Genomic DNA, 25,573 nt, shown 5'->3' with positions numbered 1-25,573 from the left:
CACCTTTCATTGAAAAAAGAGACTCAAAGGACAGGAAATAAACTTGAAATAAAAAATTAGTCAAGTATCTGCAAAGATTTTATGTCTTTACTATGATCTATCAGCTGTCAGTTTTTTCTGCAGCTCAGTATTACCACTTCATTGCAGTCAATGGATATCTGGTCCATACAGTCAGTAGAAGATGACCTCTGTTTCTAAAATGGAAACTCAATGCCATTTTAGGTGAGCATGGACACCCTTCTGACATCTTGATTAGGGAAAAGGAAGCTGCAGGTCTTTTGTCAATCTGACAAAATCCAATAGGTGTCTTAGGAACCCAAGAGGTCCAGGACATCGAGGCTTAGAAATCTGAGTGGAGTCAGATGGTGAGCAGACAGTGTCTGTGTGCAGTGAAGGTAAGTTTCTGCCGAACTGCCTGATACGCAGACACCCACATGTAAATCTGAAATCTGATCTAAAGTTATATATGAATCTATGAGCTCTTTCTTTTCATGTTGTTTAGACACTGTTTTGCGCTCCTGAAACTTTGCAAGCTGACAGTCCATTTCCTTTTGGATTAAAACTCATTTTCTCATATAGAAAAAAGCCCCAAACATATATATGCTGCTCTGTGCTGGCTTACTGCACTGATTTTTCTTTCATATATGCTTTAGGGAGTTTATAACTTTCTCAGGAAGCTTGTTAGAAGCTACTAATAATGCTTTTACTTTTCTCCTAAGCAAGACTCTAAACTTGCAAGCTTTAGAAAGTATTTGAGTTGCGTTACATTGTCCGCCAATAGTTGGAATGCATATATTGAATAAGTAATATGCTTTCAAGTCAAGCTTTTTTAAGGAGATCTTAGGAAACCCAATGTTATTTTGACTATTGAGAGTCAGGGACATCTGATTCTACATTTGGAGTATGGAGACTGCACAAAAGGGTCTGATGGGTCTGCAGGGGGAAGATTTGATGAGGTGTGCATATGACAAAATAGGAGGGAGATCTGCCAAAATAAACCACTACTGAAACAAGAACCATTAGGAGTTATCAACTCATCTGGAAGCTCTTCGTGAGCAATCTTTGATACAAAATATTTCTTTATATTGCCATGTGATATACTACTCTGCTGAAAACCAAAGCTAAGTACTAATCTTTTCCATTTTATCCAGACAGATCCTGCCCAACCTTGGACCCAAGTTGTTCTGCATTGATTTTAGGCTTTGTAGTTCTCTTCCTGCACATACTTTGCTGTTTCTACATGGAAATCTTGCTTTGGGTGGAATATTTGCATCCTGCTTTATCTGGTGGAATTAATCTAAACAGGGCTGAAAAGCATGTGGGGAATAACAACACCCTGTCTGCATGCAGGCATATAAGAAGGGGAATATGCATCCTACAGAGATGATAAAGCATGGTGGCAGCCACTAGGTGCTGCAGATGCAGGCAGGGAAACTTTGCTGCCTGTGGACAGTTATATCCCTACACCTCCCTAGGCTGCATGGCCACAAGCTGCCTGCACGAAAGCCTGAAGCTGTTTGGCACAATCCAGTCTAAAGTGAAAATAAGCAAGAAATACTTGAAGTAGCACAGGCTTTTGCACTTTTCTTCCAACCTTTTCTCACTCCGCAAACCTCACCTATTTGCCTCAAACAATCAAGGGCCAATGTTAGTCTTAAAAATCATCTGTGTACATTTAAAATAAGGCACACAGAGAGCCAGTGTTTCTCCCCTCTCAGCAGTACACAGATGCAGCGAGGCTCTGTCTCACAGACAGAGACAAATTGAAATGGCTGCTGGCCATGCCAGGAAGTCAGGGAGGATTGATATAACACTGGAAATAGCTTCCAAGGCAAAGCAAGAATTCTGTACCAAAACCATACATTTCCGAGGGCAGCTAAAAACACCTGGAGGGTCCACTCCAGCACAGCATTGTTGAACGAGGCAGTGAGCACAGGTAGGTGAGACCCCTTAGAAGTTCTCCATCGCTCCCCTAACTTTATTCTGGATGGCTTTGTTATGTCTGCAGTACTAAAGATCCTTCTTACTGCCTGTCATTCTCTATTCCTTTGTAGTTGCCTGAAACTGCTTGCAAGACCCTAGCACACAGCCGACTGTTTGCTCAACAGCTGGGCTCAGTTTGTTGATTTGGTTTGAATGAAGGAATTTTCAAAGGGCTCCCTATTAATTACGGAAAACCCATAGCACTGTCCTGCTTTCCCATTAATTCAGTTTCTTTCAGTTTTCACTAAATTATTTCAACATCTGGGCTACAGATAAACCAACAATTTAATTAGACTTCTGAAAATGGAAAGAATGAACTATGCAGTCAAGCATACACTTTCATCTTAAAACTGATCATAAAATATTTGTGTGCTTTCATTCTCTGCTGCATTAAAATTCTGTCCTTAGTTTATATTTAGGAGAGTATTAAGGACTGAACAGAGAATCCCGATTTTTTAATATTAAAGTTCAACATTGCAGAGGCTATTTTATAGCACGAATCTCTTGTTTTTACTATTTATTCATGAAATGAGAGTAAAATCAGATGAAGTGCACTGAAACAGAAATTTCAATTGCATAATTAATCATTTCATAACTCAGTGATACAAATACATTTTTTGTGAATGTGGAATCAAATATTTGACAAGACTATGAAACTCCTAATGGCTGAATATAGAGCAATGTACAGTAGTTTCCCTATTCACTGGAAATTAAGACACAATGCAAGATTAACTTCTCTACCCATGCCCAAGAAAAGGCATGCTGATGCCTGAATGGCTTGGCTCAATTTCTGACTTATGAAGCTATCACCTTTCCAATCTGATTCAAAATAGAAGTACAAAATATAAATTGATTGAAAAACATACTATTCTGACTTATTTATTCTGATGTGTTTTAAATCGCTGTTCATTGCCCCAGACAATTTTGCATTTGCAAGACAGAATATTATGCTAAAATCACTGAAGTATGCAGACAGAAATTTCAGCTGCTCCTTAGCTATTCACTGTGTATTTGGCATGTTCGTGTTGCAGTGATGGGAACATTCAAATAAACGAACAACGAAGATGAGAAAGGAACCCAAGAGTCTTGCTTCAGAGTCCCCTGCTAGGCCATACGGGCTGGTGCTACTTGTGTCCTCCTTATTGCAGAAGTGATGGTATGTGAATAAAAGAGATTGGATATGCCAAGATATGATCATGATAAGAAAGCGTTAGACAAATTACAGTCTGATTATCATATTAGATATGCATATTTGCAGCTACTTCTCCAATCACGAAGAGAAATACAAGCACATACTGTTCAGTGCAGTGTCAGAAGGAAGCAGACAGGGAAGAAATAGAGGGTGTGGAAGAAAACATTACCTGCTTCAGACATTGCTGATGATGAAGGTAGGAGAGATAATACTGGAGTCGGCATTGCAACACTGTCAACAGCTGCTGGTTTCCTTCTGGTCATCATGTTACAGGCAGAACTTTCCATTTTACCATGAAGTGAAGTCTGGTCTGCTTTTAAGTGGGGACCTGCAATTCCTGGGGATGAAAACAAAATTTGGATGAATACTGATAAAGCAACTAGTCTGGGAAATGCCTGCAAAAAAAGTAGCCAGTTGCTGACCTTGCTACCCTAGTATGTTTCCATATTTTCCTGTGTATGTGCCTGTAATATGGTATTTATACTATCAAAGATCATGATTGTTATTATGTTTTTTAATAATTTTGATTCAGGATGTACCATTACTTATCTCTATAAACAATGGTAAACTAACATAATAATTTCACATTGCTACTTTTTATTCTCCAAGGAATCCCACACTTTTGAATGCGTATCAAGACAGATAAGCTTCTTATCTGTATTTAGCTGGATTTTATATTTGTCATTCTCTGTATAGTGTATTCTCCACTCGCACACCTCTCTTCTGTAATAAGTTGGTCCGTGGGTGTTGCATTTGAGTAAGGAGCAGGCATCAGAAACCGTATCAGTCCATAATTCCCTGCCTAAAGCACATTACACACACTTATTTTTCAGGAAACCCCTTCCTAATGAAAATTTACCTTATGACTCATTAAAGAGGTAGTAGTTTAAAAGAAAGAACAATTTGTTATACATTTTTCTATCTAGAGATTACAAAACAGAACAAATGAGTGGTAGAAATAAGCCAAAGAGGTCAGATATTCCAGAATTTACGCACTCAGGACTGCTAGGTTCCTCCCTAAATGATGTTTCTCAAACTCTCTTATGATCTGAACTCATTTTATTTTCTCGTAAATCTGTCAGGTTTAAAATTCTGGGATTGAAATTTTACATATTTGATATCTGCCTAAAAAAACCTGAATCTGTACCCACCCATTTATCTGTAATATTTCTGTGAGTTCATGTGCCTGTATAAACACTGTATCTAGATATAAAATTTACCAAGCAGAAAGACCACTAAAATTCCTCGGTTACTTTTTACAATAAGACTGGGTGTTTTTTTCCCCATTTTGGAAAAATCCTCATGGTTATTGTTTTGTAGAAGCCAGGAGCCCCACTCTCCTGAGACTGGAGGAAAAGTTTGCTAGGATGAGAACATTGTGTTTTGTTTTTAACAAAACAGTGATTCTTTTTTACAGGTAATCCTTTATAAATTCCTTCTCTTTCCAAATCTCAGCCTGCACATGGGCTTCAAACAAAATGCATGAGATTTTGGCAAATAAATTGCATGAAGATTAAAAAATCACAGAACAGCTTAAAGATCAGAAGGTTCTTCTTGAGATCATTTAGTTCACCCACCCTGCTTAAGCTAAAAGAGGTTGCCTTGGACTATGTCTAGCCAGGTTTTGAATATCTCCAAGAAGGAAGACTCCATATCTCTCGAGGAAACTTTGTTCTCATGTTCAATCACTCACACAGTAAAAATGTGGTTTGTGATGTCTAGGTAAAACCTTCTGTGTTTTATTTTGTGCCCAGTGACTCTTGTCCTGTCACTGGACACCACTGACAAGAGTCCAGATCTGTCTTCTTTATTCCTCCCTATCAGACATTTATACACATAGATAAGAACCCCCTTAAACACTTTCTTCTCCTGAAAGAACAGGTCTGAACAGATTGTCTTAGCGTTTCCTCATAGAAGAGCTGCTCCAGACCCTCAGTCATCATTGCGGCCCTTCGTTGGACTATCTCCCACCTGTCTCTGCCTCCAGAACTGGGCACTGCTCTCCAGGTGTGACCTCACCAGAGCTGAATATATAGGAGAGATCATCCTTCTTTGATCAGCAGGCAGCACTTACAATGCAACCCAGGAAGGTGTTGGCCTTCTTTGATGCAAGAGCACATTGCTCGATCATGGTCAACATGGTGTCTATCAGGATCCCAAGGCCTTTTCTGCCAAGCTGCTTTCCAGCTGATCAGCCACCAGCAGGTACTGATGCATAGGCTTATTCCTCTCCAGGCACAGGACTTTGCACTTCTTGTTGAACTTCATGAGGTTCCTCTCAGCCCATTTCTCCAGCCTGTCAAAGTTCCTCTGGAAGGCCACCTGTCATATCAACCACTCCTCTCAGTCTTGTAAACTCTCCAAATTTTCTGAAGATAATCTTTACCCCATCACCTGGCTCATTATTTAACATGTTAAATAGTTTTGGCCTGAGTATCAACACCTTGGGTACACCATCAGTGACTGGCTTCTAGTTGGACTTCATGCCACTGATCCCTACCCTGTAAGCCCAGCAGTTCAGCCAGTTTTCTGTTCATCTCATCAACCATTTATCTAGTCTGCATTTCATCAGCTTATCCATAAGAAGATTATAAGAGACTGTTAAAAGTCTTGCAGAAGTTGAGGTAAGAAACATCAGGATGATAAGGCATAATTTTCCTTTCATAAATCTAAGCTGACTACTGCTGGTCACTTTCTTGTCCTTCATACGTTTGGAAAAGCTTTCCAGGCTTATTTGCTCCAACACTTTCCCAGGGTTTAGGACGAGACTGGTGAGCATATAGCTTTTTGGGTCTTCTCCTTATTGGAATATCATTTTCTTTCTTCTAGTCCTCAGGATCCTCTCCCATTCACAATGACCTTTCAAGAATAAATGAGGGTGGTCTCATAATGACATCAGACAGCACCCTCAGCACTTTTGGGTGCATCCTTTCAACTCCCATGGATTTATGAATGTTCTGTTTAACTGTTCCCTAACCAGATCCTCCTCCACACAGAGAAAGTTTCCTTTCCTCACCAGACTCAGGGGCCTGGGATTTCTAAAAGCCAGTATTACCAGTAAAGATATAGGCAAAGCAGACAATGGTCTTCTGATGCTCTTTTGCCACTAGGGCCACTGCTCCATTCAGTAAGGGCCCATATTTTCTCTAGGCCTCTTTTTTTATATACATGCAGTAATATTTCTTGTTGCCCTTCTGCCCTTGCTAGATTCACTTCCAGATGGGTTTTGGCTTCCTAAGCCCAACCCTGCATGCTTGGACAATGTATCCATCACTCTCTGGGTTATCTAGTCCTGCTTTCACTTCTTTTTTACTTCCTTTATGTCTGACATTACCCAGGAGCTTCTTAGTCAGTCGTGTAGATGTCCTACCACCTTTGCTTGATTTGCCACTCAGATTTGGATTGGTATGTCTCCACTATTTCCCTGATTCAAGTCCCAGGCCTTTGTCCCCTGTAGCAGTAAGGCTCTACTGCTCTCTCTGACTACCCCTGGATAGCACCTGGTAACTCCTCAAAAGTTCCCACAGGTAGCCTAATACCTCTTTCAGAAGATCAAGAAGATCTTAGAACAGAGACAGAAACTGCTCTTCTGACCCTCTCCAGACACCAATCAACAATTCCTTGTATTTTCATCTTACAGCTGCTATGAACAGTCCCTACATTTGCTCCTTGCACATGAAATATGAAGTATCAGGAGCCCTATGAGTTGTCTCAGAAACTGTGGAAGAGATCTACAGAACACTCAAGCACAGAAGAACTGCACCAGTGAGAAGAGTCTGAAAGATGGGGCTACAGATTGAGCCACCTGGAAATATGAGTCCTGATGGACTGGTGACCTAATATCAGCCTGGGACTTAACAGAGGAGAATGGATCTGAATGTAAAACTAATCAGGAGTGGGACAGAACTCCAGGTCACAGCTTGGTGGAGATATGAAGAGGAGTTTCTACCTATTAGACCACACATCCTTCCAGAGACTCAAATCAAGTATTAAGCATCTCAAATTGTATTTATTCAACTTCAGTCTCTCTCAGCTTCTCTATTGCAAATGAGAACAATAATACACCCCTTATCTCAAGAGCAGGGTTGTGAAAATAAAATTATCAACATTCATGAAACATTCATCTATTCATACCAAGGCTTAGAAATGTAGTATAAATGAGACATGATGTCACACATTGAATAGCAATAGGAAAATTCAGCTACCAGATAGCTGTTCATTAGGCGAGTGTAATACACCAAATGAAGTGGTGTCCCATAGAATAATAAGGATATTTAACAAGGCAATTACACCTATGGGATCACAGCATTATGGAACTGTGGATATGCAAAACTAGGGTTTCGCCACTCCATAGTGCTTGTTTGAGCCTTAGCATCATTTATTCATGAATGAAGTCTGTGCACATGATATGTGGAGATGCGGGTGTATGTATCAATACATACACATATATGGATGTGCATATGGTACATAGTAATGCTAACAACCTCATAAATTCAACATCTGCTTCTAATTAAACTGAAGGGCCTATATAAAGAGCTGTGTGAAAACATGCAGCTGTAACCTGTTGACCTCTATTGATAAAAAAAAGTCTCTGTGAAGCTGTGCTTCAACATATCAAGGGACAGTCATTCATTTTTTCAAAGGTAATCCCTCACAAACCACTTATCCTCTCAAATCTCTACCTGCACACAGTGTTTGCATTAGGGACCTTGATTTATGGATTCCCACTCCTTGGATGGAGAGGCCGACTTCCTGTTGCCGTGGTTACTTGGATCTTGGTTCAAGGTTAAACTACTCCCAAATCAAAATCAGTGGCAGGCACAGCATCTAACAGCCAGGTTATTGACTGCCCTAGGATGCTTAAAGGTCAAAGACCAAAGTGCTGCTTACTGCCTTTGGGGTGAGTCAATATTTTCAATATTTTTATTCTGTTTCTTCTGAAGAAGTAGTTGCTGCTCAATTACCACCTATCTGGGCTTAGCAAGGTCATACAAATCACTGAGGAAAACCCTCCCCCTACAGAAGAGAAACAAATGTAATGAATTACTTCAAAGTCTACATGGCCCAATTGCAGCGCATCACTGGTGGATCATGGGTTCAGCCATCTGTCTTGTGTTTTAGGCACTTGGTTTCTTCAGCTTGTATCACTCACCTCACTCAAATTCTCATCTAAATTGAGGAGCAGGAGTAATTTATGGATCTGGAGCCGCCAAAAAGGAAGACCGTCAGGTTTCTTTTACAGATACCCAAATGCAAACAGAGACTCAGAGGTATTGTTGGAAACCAACAGAGGTGCAGTGATTCTCTCACAAGGCTGTGATTCACACTGCAGTAGTGAGAGGTCTGTCCCTTGAGCAGATGGACCTGCTGTTACGGTGTCACCACCTTTTGCTGGACTTTTCATTTGGAATGCTCTGTTCAGAAGGCTTTACATAAGACAACCCAATTCAACCCATCTTTAAATCGGCTGAAAGGAAGTAATCTGCAACATCATCACAGGGAACTCAGAACTTAAAATTCACATGTGCACCTCCATTATTCTAGTGTATTTTGTCCTCTGCTGCTCCTTTAGAGAGAGATGATCTATTCTGGTGGGCCTGATCCGGACTTTATTTATTGCCTGTCTGTTGATCTTTGTACATTTGTTCCAAATTAGAGCCTGCTTCACCCAATGAAAGACCCACACCTTAATTGTCCTGAGTTCTACTAACAGGCCAGACAACACATGCAAGTGAGCAATGGGGAGAAAAGTAGGGATGAAAATAATTATTATTTGTTTAATGAGAAAAGACAGAAAGAAAGGACAGCTTCAAAAGCAAGGGCAGAAATGAAGATTATCAAGACCCTAAAACAATGATGGCATGATTGTAAATAAATAATCATAATGACCATAAATAAAAGGATAAACCAGCAGAAGCAGTATTCTAGGTCAGGGCAGACTGGCAGAAACAGTCTGAGGGAACAAAATACTGATGTAAAACTGGCCTTTATCTTAAAGATTTATGAGTCCTCTAATACTTTGGATAAAAATCTGGCATTCTTCATTCACTGGCTAAGAAACTTATGAGCTCTGACTGCTAATTAATAAATTAATTTTAAAGACCTACTCATTATTGTTGTTGTTATTAAGTACTTACATTGTGAATAATGTGGTCTAGCTCCATTGTGCTAGTCTCTGTACAAATGGATTAATTAACTGTGCTTGCTTTACTATTAAATCCTGTTCACTCTGCTTATTGCATTCATCTGTTTTCTCTCATCTTGTACTTATATGGAAAGGTTTTTGGACAACATCCACATTTTCTTCTTTAATTTACGTACAGAATCTAGCACAATGTGCACCCAGGCTGGAACTCTTAAGTGCTAGTTCAAAAGAGATAATAAATGTTAATATGTTATTGGAAAACAGAGAAAATCAGCTGATAAAAATTGATTTTAGTGAAGCTTCTGCTAGGGAAGATTTTTCTTTAGAGAGTTCATTGGATTGGATTTTGTACTCCCCACAGATTTCTGGATGTCCACAACCGTACTTAAATAGTTTCTACATCTGACCATTGTTATCAGGAAACTCTTACAGACAATTTTTCTCCCAGTTTCTTTCCGTAATGTAGTTATGCAATGCAGCTGTACAGGAATGCACATCTAAACATTAAGTTAGTCATAGTATTTGCATTTTGATAACTTCTCCACTTTGAATAAAGAACCAGAAGCAGCCTCATATCTGGGTGAATCTTTTCTTAAGGCTGGTTTTAAATGAATCAGTCAAAAGTTTGGCATTGCATCATATTCCTGAAGAGAGAACTGAATTACTATGTGATAAATGTAGTTAAGGAAAGTAATTATTCTTCTTAAAGTAATATTATTACCTTTTTAACTTATGGAATTCATTTCCCTGGCTTCTATTTGACGTGTATTATAATTTAAAAATAACTGTACTTTCAACGTACAACACTACTTTATGGCTTTAGGTCTTCTATCCTTTTCCATCACCACATTAGAATCTTCAAATTCCACCTATTCTATACGGGATTTTCTATTCTGCAGGATGTGTGCCCCTTGATAAAACCAAGTTTCTGTGGAATAACAAAAAAAAAAAAAATTACTTTTGTTGCCAACAGGCAAAATTTAAGGCATGGACACTGCTTTATTTCAGTCCAGACATTTTCCTAGTTTATTTATTTATTTTTAAATCAGGATATCTTTAGAGAAAGAAAGAAGGAGACTGAGAAAGCCATCATTAGATAGATCTTCTGATCTTTATCTGCAGTAGCACAGTCAGAAGAGCTAATGCTATGATGATAGCTTTGAAATCTCTTAGGAATTGGATAAAGAGAAGCGATAGTGATGAACTCCCAGCTAATAAACAGAGAGTGCTTATTTCTGCAGAATGATCAATTTCCAGATGTCCTGAGGCTTGTCTGATACAGTTGATTTACTCATTCTCCCTCACTTCACTAATAAAGCTCAAGTCCAACATCAGATTAGAGAAAAGCCAGATTTCTTAAAGGGGCAGGAGGAGGGCCAACATTATAGCACACAAATGCTGGGAGACAAACTAATCCCTTCTGCCTCCCTCTAACCACCAAGCTGTCTTAAACAGCTACCTTCCTCTGCTGAAATCATACACTTCATGCGCATTGGGTTAGTACAGTAATACAGACAATTAATTTGTTATCTTGTTAGTGGAAATTTAATGCAATGATCTAAAAGAAGTCTTACATATTGTGATAAACTTTAGTGCCTCCAGGGCACTTCTCTTCCATAGGACTCATTTCACATCCCATCCATTATGTAAATGAGATGTGGAAATAGTTTAGTTCCCCTAATGTATCTGTACACTGATGGATTGCACAAAGTCAGCCCTACTGAAACTAATGAGGTTAAATGCATCTTGCCATTCCTTTCTACTTGAGTGAATCTCTGTGCCCGAGTTCAAGAAATGTGGCGCAAGTCTTCCTCTTCACTTCTTTATGAAGATAATTGTGTTTCTTGATGGGGAGCACAGTGGCAAATGCTGAATACCTGAAGCTTCACAAGGCGTTACTTAAGCAAGCACAGCAGGCGCTGCTGCTTTGTACAGATGTGGAAGTGTCTGTAGAGGCTTCAGATCATCTTCCACTTTTGGGAGGCGGGTCCCAGGACTGCATGGAGCTAGGTGCAGGCTGCAGGAATCTGCAGCCCACGATGATATGAAATGTTTGTCAATGACATAGCTGTTAATGTTATCAATGAAAAAAATCCTAAACCCAAGGAAGAAAGGGTAAGGATGCCTTATTTTGCATATCATCCAGATGAGCCCCAAGCCCCCATTGCCCCCCTAGCTAAGAGGATGATTAACTGTAATTTACAATGTGACAAACTCCTGCCTGTTTTAAGCCTGTACTGCAGTGAATTAGACTTCCTAGGAGATGGAATATGGAGTTTTGCCTTTTTTGCTTTGGAATTGCTTTTTTCCTATATTGGTACACAAAGAATCATGAATCTTGCAACTCATTCCCTTATCTCCTCTTTTGCATATTCCCAGCATGAAAACAGATGGGGGCCAAGTCAAGAAATTGAGGAATAAAGCATGTACTGCTTTGGTCATGAGAGATAGTGATGTGTGTCTACAAGTGCAGTCTTTCGTGTACCCAACGAGAAAATTTAACGGAGTTGGAGCAAGTAGTTTATATTCCAGGGCAGTGTGAGACAGTAACCCAAGGGAGCTGTAAGTGTGCTCACACCCAGCCTCCTCCAGCTCCCCTGTGTGCACTTCCCAGTCCCCCAGCCCTTCTAATAGATTGGAACTGGGATTTGCAAATGTCCAAACCACCACATTTTATCTTGCCAGGGAGTGACAAACATGAAATAAGGATTTCCAGTAGAAGTTGGATCAAATTAGAAGAACATATTAGTTATATGCAAGTGGCAGCAAACAATAAATTTAATGAGAGAAATACCCAAGGGTTTGTAAGGCTAATTCACTGTCACACCTCCAGTACCTCAGGCCTTGTGAACATGGATTTAAGCTACAGGGGCTTGCTATCTTGCCCAGAAACTTTTAGTTGAGCAGAGTTAGTTTACAGTTGCTGGAATTGACAGAATCAAGAGAGACAAAGACTAATAACGCTGGAGAAATGAAATTTGCCATGAAATATGTCAGTAAATGAATCATTTAACACATGGTGATGAAGACCTAAATTCTCTCACAGAGGGGGAAGGAGAAAAATTTAAATCTCTGAAAGAACTGATATGAAAAAAGTGAGAGAGGATTGTTAGGTGGAAGAGCGTGTTAACAAGCTCTTTTTTAAAGGCATGAAAAGATACTAGGTATGCTAAGGGGCAGAAATAAAAAGACCTGCATCTAGAAGCAAGGAACTAACTAGAGATAAGTAGCCACACTGAGATGAGCTGTCATAGCGGATGAGGATATGTTCACGGGGGAGGAAGGAAATGGAAGGTAGTATTTCTTTTTCAAGAATACAGCTGAGGAAAGACAGATGGGGAAATTTCAGTCTGTAAGTAATGAGAAGAGTCAAGGGTGGTGTTTTGAATTGTTGTTTTTCTTAACAACAGGGATGATAACTTTAAAATGTGGCAGATAGAGCTGATATCCCCTAGGCAAATGGAGTTGGGAGGACTTCTTATTTATCACAGATTAAATGAGACACTGACAGCTTTGGTAGGAAAGTGCTGGCATGAAGCATGGGCAGAAGAGTCAAGTTGCTAGTGGGAGGAGGACAGATGAGGCACGGGGACTCAGTTGGTGTAATGATGGAGCAATTTTTCAGGCACACCCAGTGTAGAAAAAGTGATGGAATCTAAGAGAAGTTAGCAAAATAATTATCAAGAATCTTACTGAACAACTTCAACTAAGAGACCTCCACAGAGAAAAAGCAGTGCAGCAGCACCTCCAGAAATGATAAAAGGAAATATCTATACAATGCACGAGTTTAGTTAATATTTTTTCTTTCTAACTGAAATGTTACATTTGCATTACACCAATCAATTTAAGTAGTTGTGTCTGTGTTAGAAAAGTAAACAGTACCAGGGACGTTGCTCAAACCCAGCTGTCCATTTTACACAAATGGAAAACAAAAGAGTCATGTGGGCACCTCCACCATCTAACTTAGTCCAGTAATATCTGAACTGCTCCCTGGAGAGGTTCCCACCTTCCTACTCACTGCAGCTGCAAGTGAGGGTGGGCAAGCTATAGTGGTTGGCACGTAGGGAAAGGTGAGATGAGGATGGGCTGAAAGTCAAAGAGCTGATAAGAGCATCCAAAGCTGCTGACTTCTAAGTTAGTGTTGTCCCTACTGGGCAGACTAGTCATTTCATTTTTCTTTATCTGTAATAAGCTGTGCCCCAGTTCATACAATAAGAAATACTCTATGACTTGCATTTGAAGTAAAAACTCAGCACTTAATAGAAGTCCTCATATACGCTGCAATCTAGGAAACTATAACAGAGGAGTTTTTATTTTTAGAAGGTTTCGTGCTGGCTTTGTTTTAATATCTGAGTCAATTCATCCCACTTTAATGATGATTTATCACTAAAATGAGTGCTTGCTTTATCTGCACCTGGAGTGAAAAATAATACATACCAGGAGTGCATGTATCATTCTTCTTCTTTCTCCTTTTCTGTACTTCAGATCAATAGATATGGGGTATTTTTTAATTTTAATTCTCAAAACCACAATAATTGACTGAAATATGAAAAGATCTGTTTAAACAGATGCATAGGTAAGATCATAAGTGTTACTGTCAATTAACCTCAGCAAAAAAAGTAGTTTAACAATTTGCTAGCATTATAGTATGTAAAATTTTAATTGTTGCCCTACTTTAATGGCATTCTAAATAAAATCCCTAAAATATTTAAAAATGATCCAATTTTATTTCAACAGCTGATGGTTACAGTGAGTGGAGGGGAAAAAATAAAAAAGACAGATCTAGAAATCAGAATTTTTCCTGAAGTTCATCCTTTTCCTTGTATCCTATTAAAAACCTCAGTGATACTCTATTGCTTTGATATGAACTTTGTAAAATCTTCAGATTTTATCTTTTTTTTTTTAAAGGAAAATTCTGAAGGAAATGCTTTATTGAGAGTGGTTTTCATTAAAATTCTTTTTGGAGACTGCTTCCTATAGCAGTATAAGAAGAATGGCAGGGAGACCACATGTAATAAGGTCAGAAACTACCTTCATGAAGAATAGATGTGAGAAGGGATCTGAGTGATGAAGAAGAAGTTAAAGAGGTGAAAAGTGCAAAGCAGAATAATATAGGGAAATAGATGGAAATGGGAGACAAAGGATATATTGGAAAGAAGCTGGAGGAGGAAATTGCTTCTTACAGATGTGTGAAAAGCAGATTGACAAGAACCAGAATAAAGAGCATACTGGGAAAACCCTAAATGCTCTTAACTGCTGACATTTGGAGTTATGCTATCAACTTGAATGTTGCACATCTATGCCTGAGCCACGCTGGATTTCCAGAGTGGTTTTCTGTACAGTTTTTATGCAAGACTTTCTTCAGTTTTCACATCTACTGGAGCCAAAACAGGATATTTTAGGTTCTTCAATGAATGAAATTCTCTACCCATGGCCTTATATGCTTATTTTATAGCATGAGGTAGAAAAAGTAAAGAAAGGTGTATCAGGGTAGGACTATGTTCCCTTTCAGCATCTACTCTGAGAGCATCAAGAAAGAGCAACACAGAACTTTTCTTTAGTTCTGATATTTTCCTGGGGTGGCAGAATTTTACTATTACAATGGGAAGATTTAAACACTGGCTGAATCTGCTGAAATTCTGTCCCTGACTGAGATATTCGTCAGGCCATCAAGCTATGGGAAAAACAATGAACTTAAGTAAACTGCCAAACACAGGCTCTCCAATCTTTGTTTGAAATAAAGCTGGTACTTTATTTACTTAGCACTCCAGGTCCCTGTACAGATTTACCTAAGGATAGGTCCCAGTTTCAGCCAAATGTTTGCAAAAGCTGACCTTGGAAGTTTTGCACAAAAAACCTCCTGAGGATTCTGGGAGGAATAAGTCTAACATGGACTTTATTTAGTAGTCTGGGTGCAAAAAAGACACTTGGGCCTTGTTTTCTCCTACAGGGGTAACTACTCAGTAAAGCAGCTCAACCAAACTAAAGATTTTGAATTTTGTCATGTAAAAGAAATGTATAGGCTTTCACCTACACCCTACTGATTTTTTTCTTTCAATAACTAAGGGACTAGGGCGTTCATCTCTTCGAACTTTTGGCAGATGCTACACGAGAACATTGTGTCTAAGCTTTTGCAACAGTCAGCAGAGATCCAATTAATACAGTCAGAAAAGGTGAATGAGTTATTCATCTCAAAAAGTGGGTATCTACGTTAGTCCAAGATTAATTGCTTTCCAGGCTCTGTTGGCTAAACTTTCACTGACTATAATGAAAGCTAAGAAACCTAACTCACACAGTGATTTTGTGCTGTAAACTCCTCAGATTTGGGAAGGAGGATCCATCCTCCTGCTGAAACTCTGTGGCCAAATCACGTTTCAGGTTTAAATCCCTCCTACTAAAATGGAGAGGCTCAAATGTCTATGGTGCATCCCTGGGACAGGAGTTTAAGCTCTATATAGACACCTGGTTGTATTTGAAATGCTGTAAGGTATTCGAAACATCCAAGGGAGGCTGGCAGATATGATAAAGGGCTTCAGGCAAGACCTTTGCCCCTCTGCAGGAGCAGTTGGGGCCAGGCAGGATATCCTAGGCATCTCAAATGACAGCTGAGAACTACATGTAAGGCAAATGAATAGAGCCCTGAGCCTTCATTTTTTCTTGTCCCGAAGTCTGTTGTAGGTAGGGAAATATCTCATCACTGTAAATATCCTCTTGTCACCAGTGAGGGAACAGCACAAACATGCCCTGTCAATTCTTCCCTGAATGGGAAGCAAAACGGCTGCTATGCAAGGCATCAAAGTATAACAGTAGTAAATTTAAAACTGTGGAAATTTCCCGTGATACTTTAGGATGGATTTGTTACCCAAGGAGAAAATTAGAAATACTGTTTTCTGTCTCATGACAGGGTTTGTGTTTTCTTTTATTGACATTATAAAGAAGCGAGTACATTTTTTTGCTTCTTCTAGTAAATAAAACACTAAGATACATAATAACACCCCTCCACCCCCCAGAAACCCAGCAATTCAATATTGTAGGTGAGAGAAAACCACAGGAACTTAAGAGACATAGCTCTATAATTGCTAGTATGTAAGAAGGATTCAATGAAATAAATACAGTCTATCCAATAGATGCAAGAACAAGACATCCCCAGTGCGCCATTTGCTTTATCTACATTTGAAGCTAAGCAAAAAGGGCAAAATGTCTCAGAATGATTAGACAACCAAGTAAGCTTAACATTTCCTCTCCCATCTTGTTTATCCATTCTTCATTTTTTACTTGGTGATGGGAAAAAAGCTCTGGAAGCAAAACTGTCATGATGGTTTACACACATGATGGTTTACACACATGATGGTTTACACTTAAATCCAGCTTAACCTCTCAAAAAAGCCTCTAAAGGCATGCTAAGTTATGGTTAGGTCTTAAGCTGGTTTTCTCCACAGGAATTTCTCTCCTTCCCACAAACATAAGAGACTTTTCATCTAAAGATGGGACTCCTCAGAGATGGAAAAAAGCCCACAAAACACCAAAGACACATCAGTAAAATATCTTCATTGATGAAGATTAACTGTTTCAATGAAGAAAAAAATTGTTTTGCAACTGCTGGGTGTTTTCAGGGCTTCCTGTGCTATTTCTGTATAGCTGTGTGGCTGTTTCTCATTCCGGGAGCTAGAGGGGAAAAAAGAGTCTTCTGGTTTTCTAAATTATCTGGAACCACTTTGCATGTGACTTCTGAAGTGTTTAGCACAGTCTTACAAAAACAGCATGAAAATTTATCAGCCTAGGCCCCAGATCTACTTGCCTGCCTTGTATCATCAGTCATCACGCTAATGAAAATACTAATGACATTTCAATTGTGTTGCAAGAGAAATGAAGCTGCTTCAACTGAACTGAAATTAGAAAAAAAAATTAAATTTCTGTACAAAGACTGTATCACTCTCCCTTTTTATTCTTATTAATTAGATGAAGCGTTTGACTTCAATGAATTCTGGGGTCCCAGTCTACAAGTTAAAGTAGAAATAAAAAGTGTGAAAAGGGTCACATCACTAAACAGAGAAAGGAAACAACAAAAGTAAAACCCAGAAAATGGAATGGGAAACAGAAACATCAAAAATCTGTAAAGACATTCAATGAAGTCTAAGCTAAGTTATTTTAGGACTTTAGATGGTCAACAGAGAGAAGCAGACATCTCCAGTGGACAAGTCCTCCTGTCTGGGCTAGATGCCTGTGCTTGGGTACAGTTAACTCATCCTGAGTGTGCCTAGACTGGCTAGATTAGACACAGACATCGGACTCCCGTAAGTCAGGGTACAGCCACATGAATGGCAGGCAGAGAACCCTCTTGCCACCACACAATAAGTTAGAAGGATGTGGCTTGATGCTCCTGGTGCCCAGTTTCCTATCATAGCTGCTGCCCGTGGGTTATTGCTAGGACAGGCACAAGCATCTGTGGAGAATGGGGGGCTGGAGAGACTAATGGCTGAGCTCTTCAGGTGGTAGCACATATCCTGGCCTTGTATTGCCAGAGAGGAGCAGGACAGAGGACCTCAGCAGACGAAGGTGTCAGCAGGTGGTGCTGATGACCAAGAGGTGCAAGCCCTGGCTCCACTGCAGCAGTGCCCTTCAATCAAGTGCAGTAGCTCTTGCCTCCTGCAGCTCACATTTTTCCTAGAGATCATGCACATTCATTATGCTCTCTTCACAGACTGATAATTTCTAGTGCAAGTTTTGCCTTTTACATCTTTCAGCTACTGTGTTTATCTCAACCCACAAGTGTTTTTATCATGATTTCCTGCTTTGTCCTGTTGAAGAGCAGAGTGAGAAAGCAGCTGGGAGGGTGGTGGGGCAGCTTGCTAAGGTCAGACCACCACAGTAGGGGACAGGGAGCGTGTTCCTTTAGGGCATCTTGTGATGGTGCCACAGCCTTACAAAGAAGATGTTGTGGCAAGAGTCTGGGGCTGGTTTGGGACAGCAAGGAGGAACACTTGCTTCCAGGCACAGTCCTGCTGTGTAGCTTGGGAAACTACCAGGACTGACATAGCTGCCTGCACCAGTTGGTGCACATATTTGACAACCCAGGGAATGCTTGCCAGGTCTGATCCTAAATAAAACACTATATGTTTTGGGAATTCTGGAAACTTTCAAGCAAAAAGATGAAGAGGGGATGCAATGCCTTTTCCTAAAGATATTAAAAAAAAATAAAACCAAAAAAGTAACCCTGGAAAGCTGCGGCAGCCCCATGTTCCAATCTACTCTGCTGTGAAACCAGAACAAATAGGCTGCAGCATGGTTTTAAGAGTCGATTATAAAACACCCCATCAGAACATAAACATCCCACATCAACAAAGTAATCTCTGTGGATCTCAGTGGGCTTGACCTGCTGCTGCCCTCTTCCTTGTATAGTCATGAATACAAATGCAAGGTGAATGCCGACTGCCTTCTGATCTGGTGACATTTTACACCCATATTACCGATGTCAACAACTGCATGAGGGAGCAGAGAATCAAACTCAGGATAACCACTTGCAAAAAAAAAGAAGAGCAAGCTGAAGGCACGTTTCCAAGGAGTCTAGGTATTTCAGATTTGAAGCATACATGGCAAAGTCGATTCCTCCTGCACTCCCACATTTACTTAGGGAAAAGCCTTGTACTTTACATTGAACTAGAATTCATCATTTGAACAGACATGGCCCTATCTTGACAGGAAAGCCATCCTGCCATCTCACTTTGTGAGTATGAAATCAGTGAAGAGAAGTAACTCCCCAACACGACTATTCAGAAATCTTTGGAGATCAAAGCCCGCAACTTCTGTCTCCAATATGCAGTGGGAGAAAAATTATGACTTCTGTCACATTCTGTTCAAATGGTCTTTTCTCTTTTTAGGCAAACAAACAAATAAACAGCAAATGCCCTATTCCCACCTGGCCTTAGTGCAATGTTATGTTTGAGGCTTTAAAAGCGTAAAAGTCAAACCATTCAAAATGATGGGTCCCATAGCAAATGTAACATGGTCCCAAGGGTACTCACATAGTATATGGTATTGCTGCACACGGTATTAACTTTTATGCCTTCATCTATATATGCAGTGTGGCTCATTTATAGTTGCTCTGGGAACCACTATGTTTACATAAATTTTAATTTCCTGTCTTTTGTTTGCTCTCTTTATCATTTTTCTAAAACAAAATTTTCCTTGTGAATTTTAGTGCTTAACCAATTATCTGCAGATGGAGGCACAGGAGAACTAACATCCCCTGATTTTTCCGTGTGGCCCTGGCAATACGCCTCCAGTTTGGTTTGGACCCATCAGAAACAGCAGAGCTTCAGCGGTGGCACTGTATTTCTACCAGAGCTGGCCTGTTCCCACAGGTCATGGTGATTTTAGTCTGCTACGTCCTGGGATCTGGCCAAAACCTGCCTACTGAGTTGACATGGGATATATTACTATAGCATAATTCATTTTCCTGTTTTTATTTTTCTTTTAAACGCATACACCTTGTGAATGGGATTAATCTGGTGATCTACTTCATATAGCCATGTTTGAGATCTATGCCTTCAGATTTTGGTGCGAAAGTGCTTTTCCACCTGCTCTGATATCTAAAGCAAGGTGTTTTCAGCTGCTTGAAATACATTGTTTGCTCAAGCTTGCAAAACTAGTGCCTCGCTCAGAAGAGAACTGATGACATCTTGTTAGAAAACATTACTATAAAAGATTGAAACCTTAGAGTTGTGACTTGCACAGAAAAAAAATAATGAATCCACGATGGTCCAGCTACAGATTAATGCACTGATCTTCTTGAACTGTTAATTAAAATTCAGTGTTGACAGGACCAAGACTTGCTTTCACTTTTCAGGGAAACAAAGAATAACAGATAAAGCCAAATTACAATAGGTTGGTGCAGCAAATCCAAGAAAAATATGGCAGTTCTCAGCAGCTGTGATAGGAATCCTTCCTCTTCTTGAATAATAAAGGCTTTTGCTAATTTTAACCAGAGCTGAATCTGAAAAACCTGCAGTCGTGTGTGACTCAGAGAGCCCCAAGGGAATGGTAGGTGGGGGGAAGATATGTGTGTGTGTGTGTATGTCTGTGTGTATAATCTAACAGTGCCCAGAGCTTTTAAGATCCTGGACCACTTCAATCTCACAGGCCAGATTCATTAAAAAGCCTGGCTACATTCCAGCAGTTAAAATTGAAGCAGCATATTTATTGCATTTTGCTCAAATAAATCTGAAAATGCGTGAATCATATCCCTCGGAGAGCAGGAGGATGAAGTAAACAGTCTCGGGCTCACACTTAGAAGTGGGGAACGACGAAGAACAAAGATGCAGGAGGGTCAGCGTCGCAGGGCACCGCAAGATGCTTGTCAGAGGTTTTGGGAGGCTGAGGGCTCTGCCGCCATTTTCCCCAGTGCTGCTATTCTGGCCTCAGATCCTCTGTTTAGTTTTCCTATTTTATTTATACTCATGCGCGCACACACATGCATCTATATTTTAAAGAGCTTCTCAGCTTATGCAACTCCACTCTGCGGTTCTCTGTGGTTTTCCAGATGCTGTTCATGATGCTGGCACCTCACCCCAATTGCAGCTGCATTCAGCTGGGATTCAATTACAGGCTGTCTCGCAAAGGCAGATTGGTTTTTCAAAGATAACATATTTTGGGGAGGGATTTTATTTTTTTTTCATCCCTAAAAGCATTTTTTATTAAGAAAGGAGAGGAATGAATTGCAGCCTGCTCTTGCCAGGTGCTGACTGCCTCCAGACAGGTCCTTAGCACCCTTGATATTGTTTTACTTCAGCACTTTTTACAGAGCACACAGCACCCTGCAGGGCTCAATTCTGTAAGATTAAAGTGCTGGCAGAGCAGGCTCCAAGCCAGCTGCTCCTGTGGGGAAACTATCAGAAACAGTATGTCGATAACCAGTTTCTCATGACTGATTTTGCAAACAGTAATCAGCTTAAAATTAGCAAACCTAATCGCTGATTTTTTTTTTTTTTTGACAGATCCCTCTTTTTTCACCAGAAAATATTGGGAAAAGAGGGTAGATAGATGTTGCAAAGACAGGATGTGATTGAATACTGTTCCCACGGCTTTCACACATAGTACCTTCTTCTTCCTCAGGTCACGTGTAATTCTCCCTAAGGTGATGCTCTACTGAGATGAGTCCCATGACTTGGGTAGGCTGGATGCAAGAAGTCTAGGAGGTGAAAGGGGGGCTGCCACTGACCCTCAGCCACTCGCTGAGGCTGCACTATGGGAAGGATGGGAGGGAAGAGACAGATTTTCAGGACCACCAAGGACTCTGAGAGACTCGTGTTGGGATTAAGAGCAAAATCCATGAGCATAAGGGCTGAAGGAGTGGAGGGATGACAGGTTTCCAGCTTCCAGTCCTTGTTTTCCCTCAACCACATTTTTCTATTCAATTATCAGTTGTGCTAATGAACTCAAATCAACAATGTTATTGCTGCCTTCTGGCTTTGGATGAGGCTTACAGAGGTTGGACATAGTAGTGGGACTTGGGGCACAGACACCACTGCTTCTAAAGCATCTTGAGAAATCAAACAGAGCAATCATACATCGTCTGTTCCTGATAACGAAACAAGCAGCATGAATTTCGGGCATGCCAGTTGCCCGTGGTGTATGGTGAAAACCTCAGGAGCAGCAAATACCAGGGACTCTGGCAACCCAGGTGATAAAACGTGAAGTTTTGATGACTAATGTTGTATAGCCACTTTGGCAAGTGCTGGCCTACATTCTCCTGCCTCAGTTTCCCCTATCTGTAATAGGAGCAGAACAGTTCATATTTCAGCTGTGAACCTGGTAAAAATAGTAAGCAATATAAGGGTGGAAAAAAAAATTGCTTGTAAGGAAGAAGCTGCTTATTTAATAAAAGCATGCCAAAGCTGTTTGCTCTTTTTGGATTGAACAGGGAGACAATAACAGACAATAACAGCCTTATTTATTACTTGTGTACAGCTACAGCTTTCCTCAGCCCTTCTATATGTGATTTATTTGCATCCTATTAAATTCAACTGCTGTCTTCAGAGACTTACTGAAGTCTGTTAGTTGCAGGGGAAGTAGCTTCAGCACAAAGGAAGAGAGCAGACCTGAGAAATAGAATGGCATGGCTTTGATGGAGGAAGTTTTTTGAATTAATAAAGACCATAAAGGTAAGGCAGGCAGAGCAGCAAGGAGAGCAGTGCAGGCATGATGCAGCAGCAGAGAGCATCAGTATGTTTCCTCCTTGTGCCACTGAAGGGCTGACAGAGCACTGTGCTTTTACAGGTCTCTCACTGCCTTTTTGAAGTATTTAGTTGCAGTGGGAAAGCTTGCTTGGGCCGAGTAGACTGCGCTGCATTAAAGAGACACAGGAGTGGCTTACAGTTGAAAGAAGCTCAGTATATCTTCCCCAAGCCTGGTCAGAGAGTCTCTTTTGCCGAGGGGGTCTGTGGTCCTGGCCACAGGTAGTAAGATGAGAGATTGGGGATGGGTTTTGCTTTGCAAAACTCCACTGCTCGGGATTTGACTTTGGAAAACAGCATCCAGTTATGGTTCAGATGAAGCTCTCTTTTAATCTGAATTCAAGAGTTTAGAAATAGCTTCTCACATGTCTCATAGTGTCTTTTGCCTGAGCATTGCAAAACATTTTTATAGAAATTAACAAATGTGGTTACCCAGGACTCCCAAGGTGAGAAACATGATCCTTATTTCTAGTGAAACTAACCAATCCCCATTGATTTTTTTATCATTTCTCTTGAGTTTTAGTGGGAAGGCATACACTGTATCGAAAACCACTTTCTGTATTATACTAGGAGTTACTGTATAGGCATTTGAGATAGAGACACAGTGTTTAATTTCCCAAATAATCTTTCCTTTTCTAATTGGTGAATCTGAAAGCACAAAGAATGCTTCCTAGGGAAGCATCGCCATCATAGCAGGGGGATGCTGACGTAAGTTGGTGGCACAGGGAGCAGGGAATCAATGAGGGATTTGATCCAAAGAGGAGGACCACACTGCAGACCTTCACCCATTCTATGTTTAGATAGATAGATATATGTTTACATATCTCTATGTAGCAATTATTTAAATGGCCTGATCCTCAAATACACTAACTAAAATACAGTGCAAAATACTGAAAAGAAAGATATCCACCCTTCCTGTACTAGATACATAATGTAGGTGTGCAACTGACCTTGAAGAGTCCGTGTGTCTCTGTTGCTTCTAGCTGTATAATTCTTCCTACATATTGCTGATTACACAGTAGATGGCCAAAACTGTCTTGATTGTTGCAATGGATTTGACATCAGAACATTTACCTGGTCAGTTTTGTTATGTAAAAATAATTTTAATGACAACCAAAAGAAAAACCAAAACCCTGAAACAAACCACAAGTCCCTACTTGTGTTGACAGGGAGGTATTTAGGGTAGGTAAGGAAAACTAAAAAGTATATAAATATGTCTAAATATTGGCCCATCTGACTTCTGGAATTTTTTTAATAAAGACATTTTTCATGATGGCATCATCCAGTGTCTACTATAGCCTTGACTGGATTCCTCCTGACTTCAGCATGCTTTGGATTGGGCTATGTATTAATAAAACAAAATAAAATAAACATCTACTTCATCAGCTTGATACATGTATATTTAGTTGAAAGATTTCCACTAAGTGGAAGGAGAGTTATGAAGCTCAATCTTCAGGCATGACATCAAAAATTTGGCTAGAGAAACATTTGTTAGGGCTAAGATGGACTGTAGTGAATACAGTTTAAAAATAAAAGCATGGGTCTTGAAATTCAGTGGCAGCTCTCTGCTAATTCCCTCCTCCCTTATCACATACATTTTCCTTTAAGGAAAAACAACAGCTTGCAAACCACTTGTGTGGCATGCTATTTGCTGCCTGCAAATCGAAACAGGCATGTTATAGACCTCTGGAAAATGCAGATTGTAACTGTAAGACCAACTGACTCTCAACTGCAGTGACACTTTGTGCACCCCACATGCAAACAATCACCTATTGATTCCCAAGGCCTTCAGCTTCAAAATCATTCTTGTTTTCAAGAAGCTTCCAGTTGCAGGCAAGACCCTATGCTTGCTAATTCTCCCTGCCTGGAGGCTGTTTGGCATTTCTGTTGCTTTCTTCAAGTGTTATCAAAATAATGACGGCTTGCAAAGCAGAATTATTGAATGTTAGGTTTTCATTGTTTTGGAGTAGCAGCAATGAACTCCTAGTCATACAAATGGGCTTTTATTACTGCTCTCTTTGCACATCTGCCAGAGAGAATACTGAGGAATATGATGTGGGGAATATACAGAATCAAGAGGAAGGATGAAGTGGATCAGCCACCAATGTTTCCTAGGGTAAATTTCAGTGAATCAAAGGCCATCAAGGAAAGCTACTTAAGACTCCGTGCTCTCAATCAGCATATTACTATATACCCACCTCAAATAATTCTGCTTTACAGACTACAGGGAAGACAGAAAAAAATCCTGCAGAAGGAGACTTGGAAAAAGAAATGCTCTCAAAACGTCTCAGATCTAGAGCATGACAGCAAAAATTTATATTTTTACTTTCCTCTTCATTTCAAATGAAGTTTAGTTGGAAATACATGGATAACTTTGGTATACCATGAAAGCATCAGTGTGAATTGCACAACAGTTGTGCAGCACACACAGTTTCACTATGATAGCAGTTTGGGATGGGCTGCAATTGTAATATATTGGCTTGGAGAAGGTGACCTAGGCAGCAACTAATCTATTCCAAGCAGAAAGGATTTGTGCTTTTGCTAGTATATTTGGGCAATTTAATACTGAAAGGCCTTGAATGTTAGATGGGGACAGTCAGAGCTTGTGACTCAGGGTTTGGTGATATCTCAGGACAGAGATTCCATTGACTCCTCTCCATGTTCTGTAACTACTGACCTACCCACTCGTCATTAACCTCTTTCATCCCAAAGGAAACAGTCTTTTAGCTCCACTACTGAATGAGACCTGGATGGAAAATAACGCATTACTCCTAGTGTGAGTCACTGCAGTAACCTAGAACATTGGCTTGACGCAAACTTTGTGTCTTCCCTGCTTAGGGAACTTCCTAACTGCTTGGTGTCTCCCAACAGACACAATGAATGTTGTGGCAGAAAATGGCATCCCCTACTTTCCCCTCGAAGCAGAATCCAACAAAATCAAAGAACAACTAATAACACAGTCTAAAGCAGAGAAGCTGCGGTTTGGGTGAATGTTACTGTATTAAGCACCAAAGACTGCAA

At 40.1% G+C, this 25,573-nt stretch overlaps 1 protein-coding gene across 3 annotated transcripts in view; it reads right to left on the bottom strand.

The window, feature by feature from the left end:
• Positions 1–25,573, bottom strand: part of SETBP1 (SET binding protein 1) — a 262,079-nt gene that overhangs the window by 3,344 nt on the left and 233,162 nt on the right. For all 3 annotated transcript variants that reach the window (XM_069880365.1, XM_069880366.1, XM_069880364.1), the window contains one exon: positions 3,345–3,512. In XM_069880365.1, coding sequence (XP_069736466.1) covers positions 3,345–3,512 — 168 coding nt within the window. The remainder of the gene's footprint in view (positions 1–3,344; positions 3,513–25,573) is intronic.

The sequence above is a fragment of the Phaenicophaeus curvirostris genome, chromosome Z (assembly GCF_032191515.1).
Source record: "Phaenicophaeus curvirostris isolate KB17595 chromosome Z, BPBGC_Pcur_1.0, whole genome shotgun sequence".
Classification (NCBI taxonomy): domain Eukaryota; kingdom Metazoa; phylum Chordata; class Aves; order Cuculiformes; family Cuculidae; genus Phaenicophaeus; species Phaenicophaeus curvirostris.
This window is presented reverse-complemented; position numbering and strand designations above follow the sequence as displayed.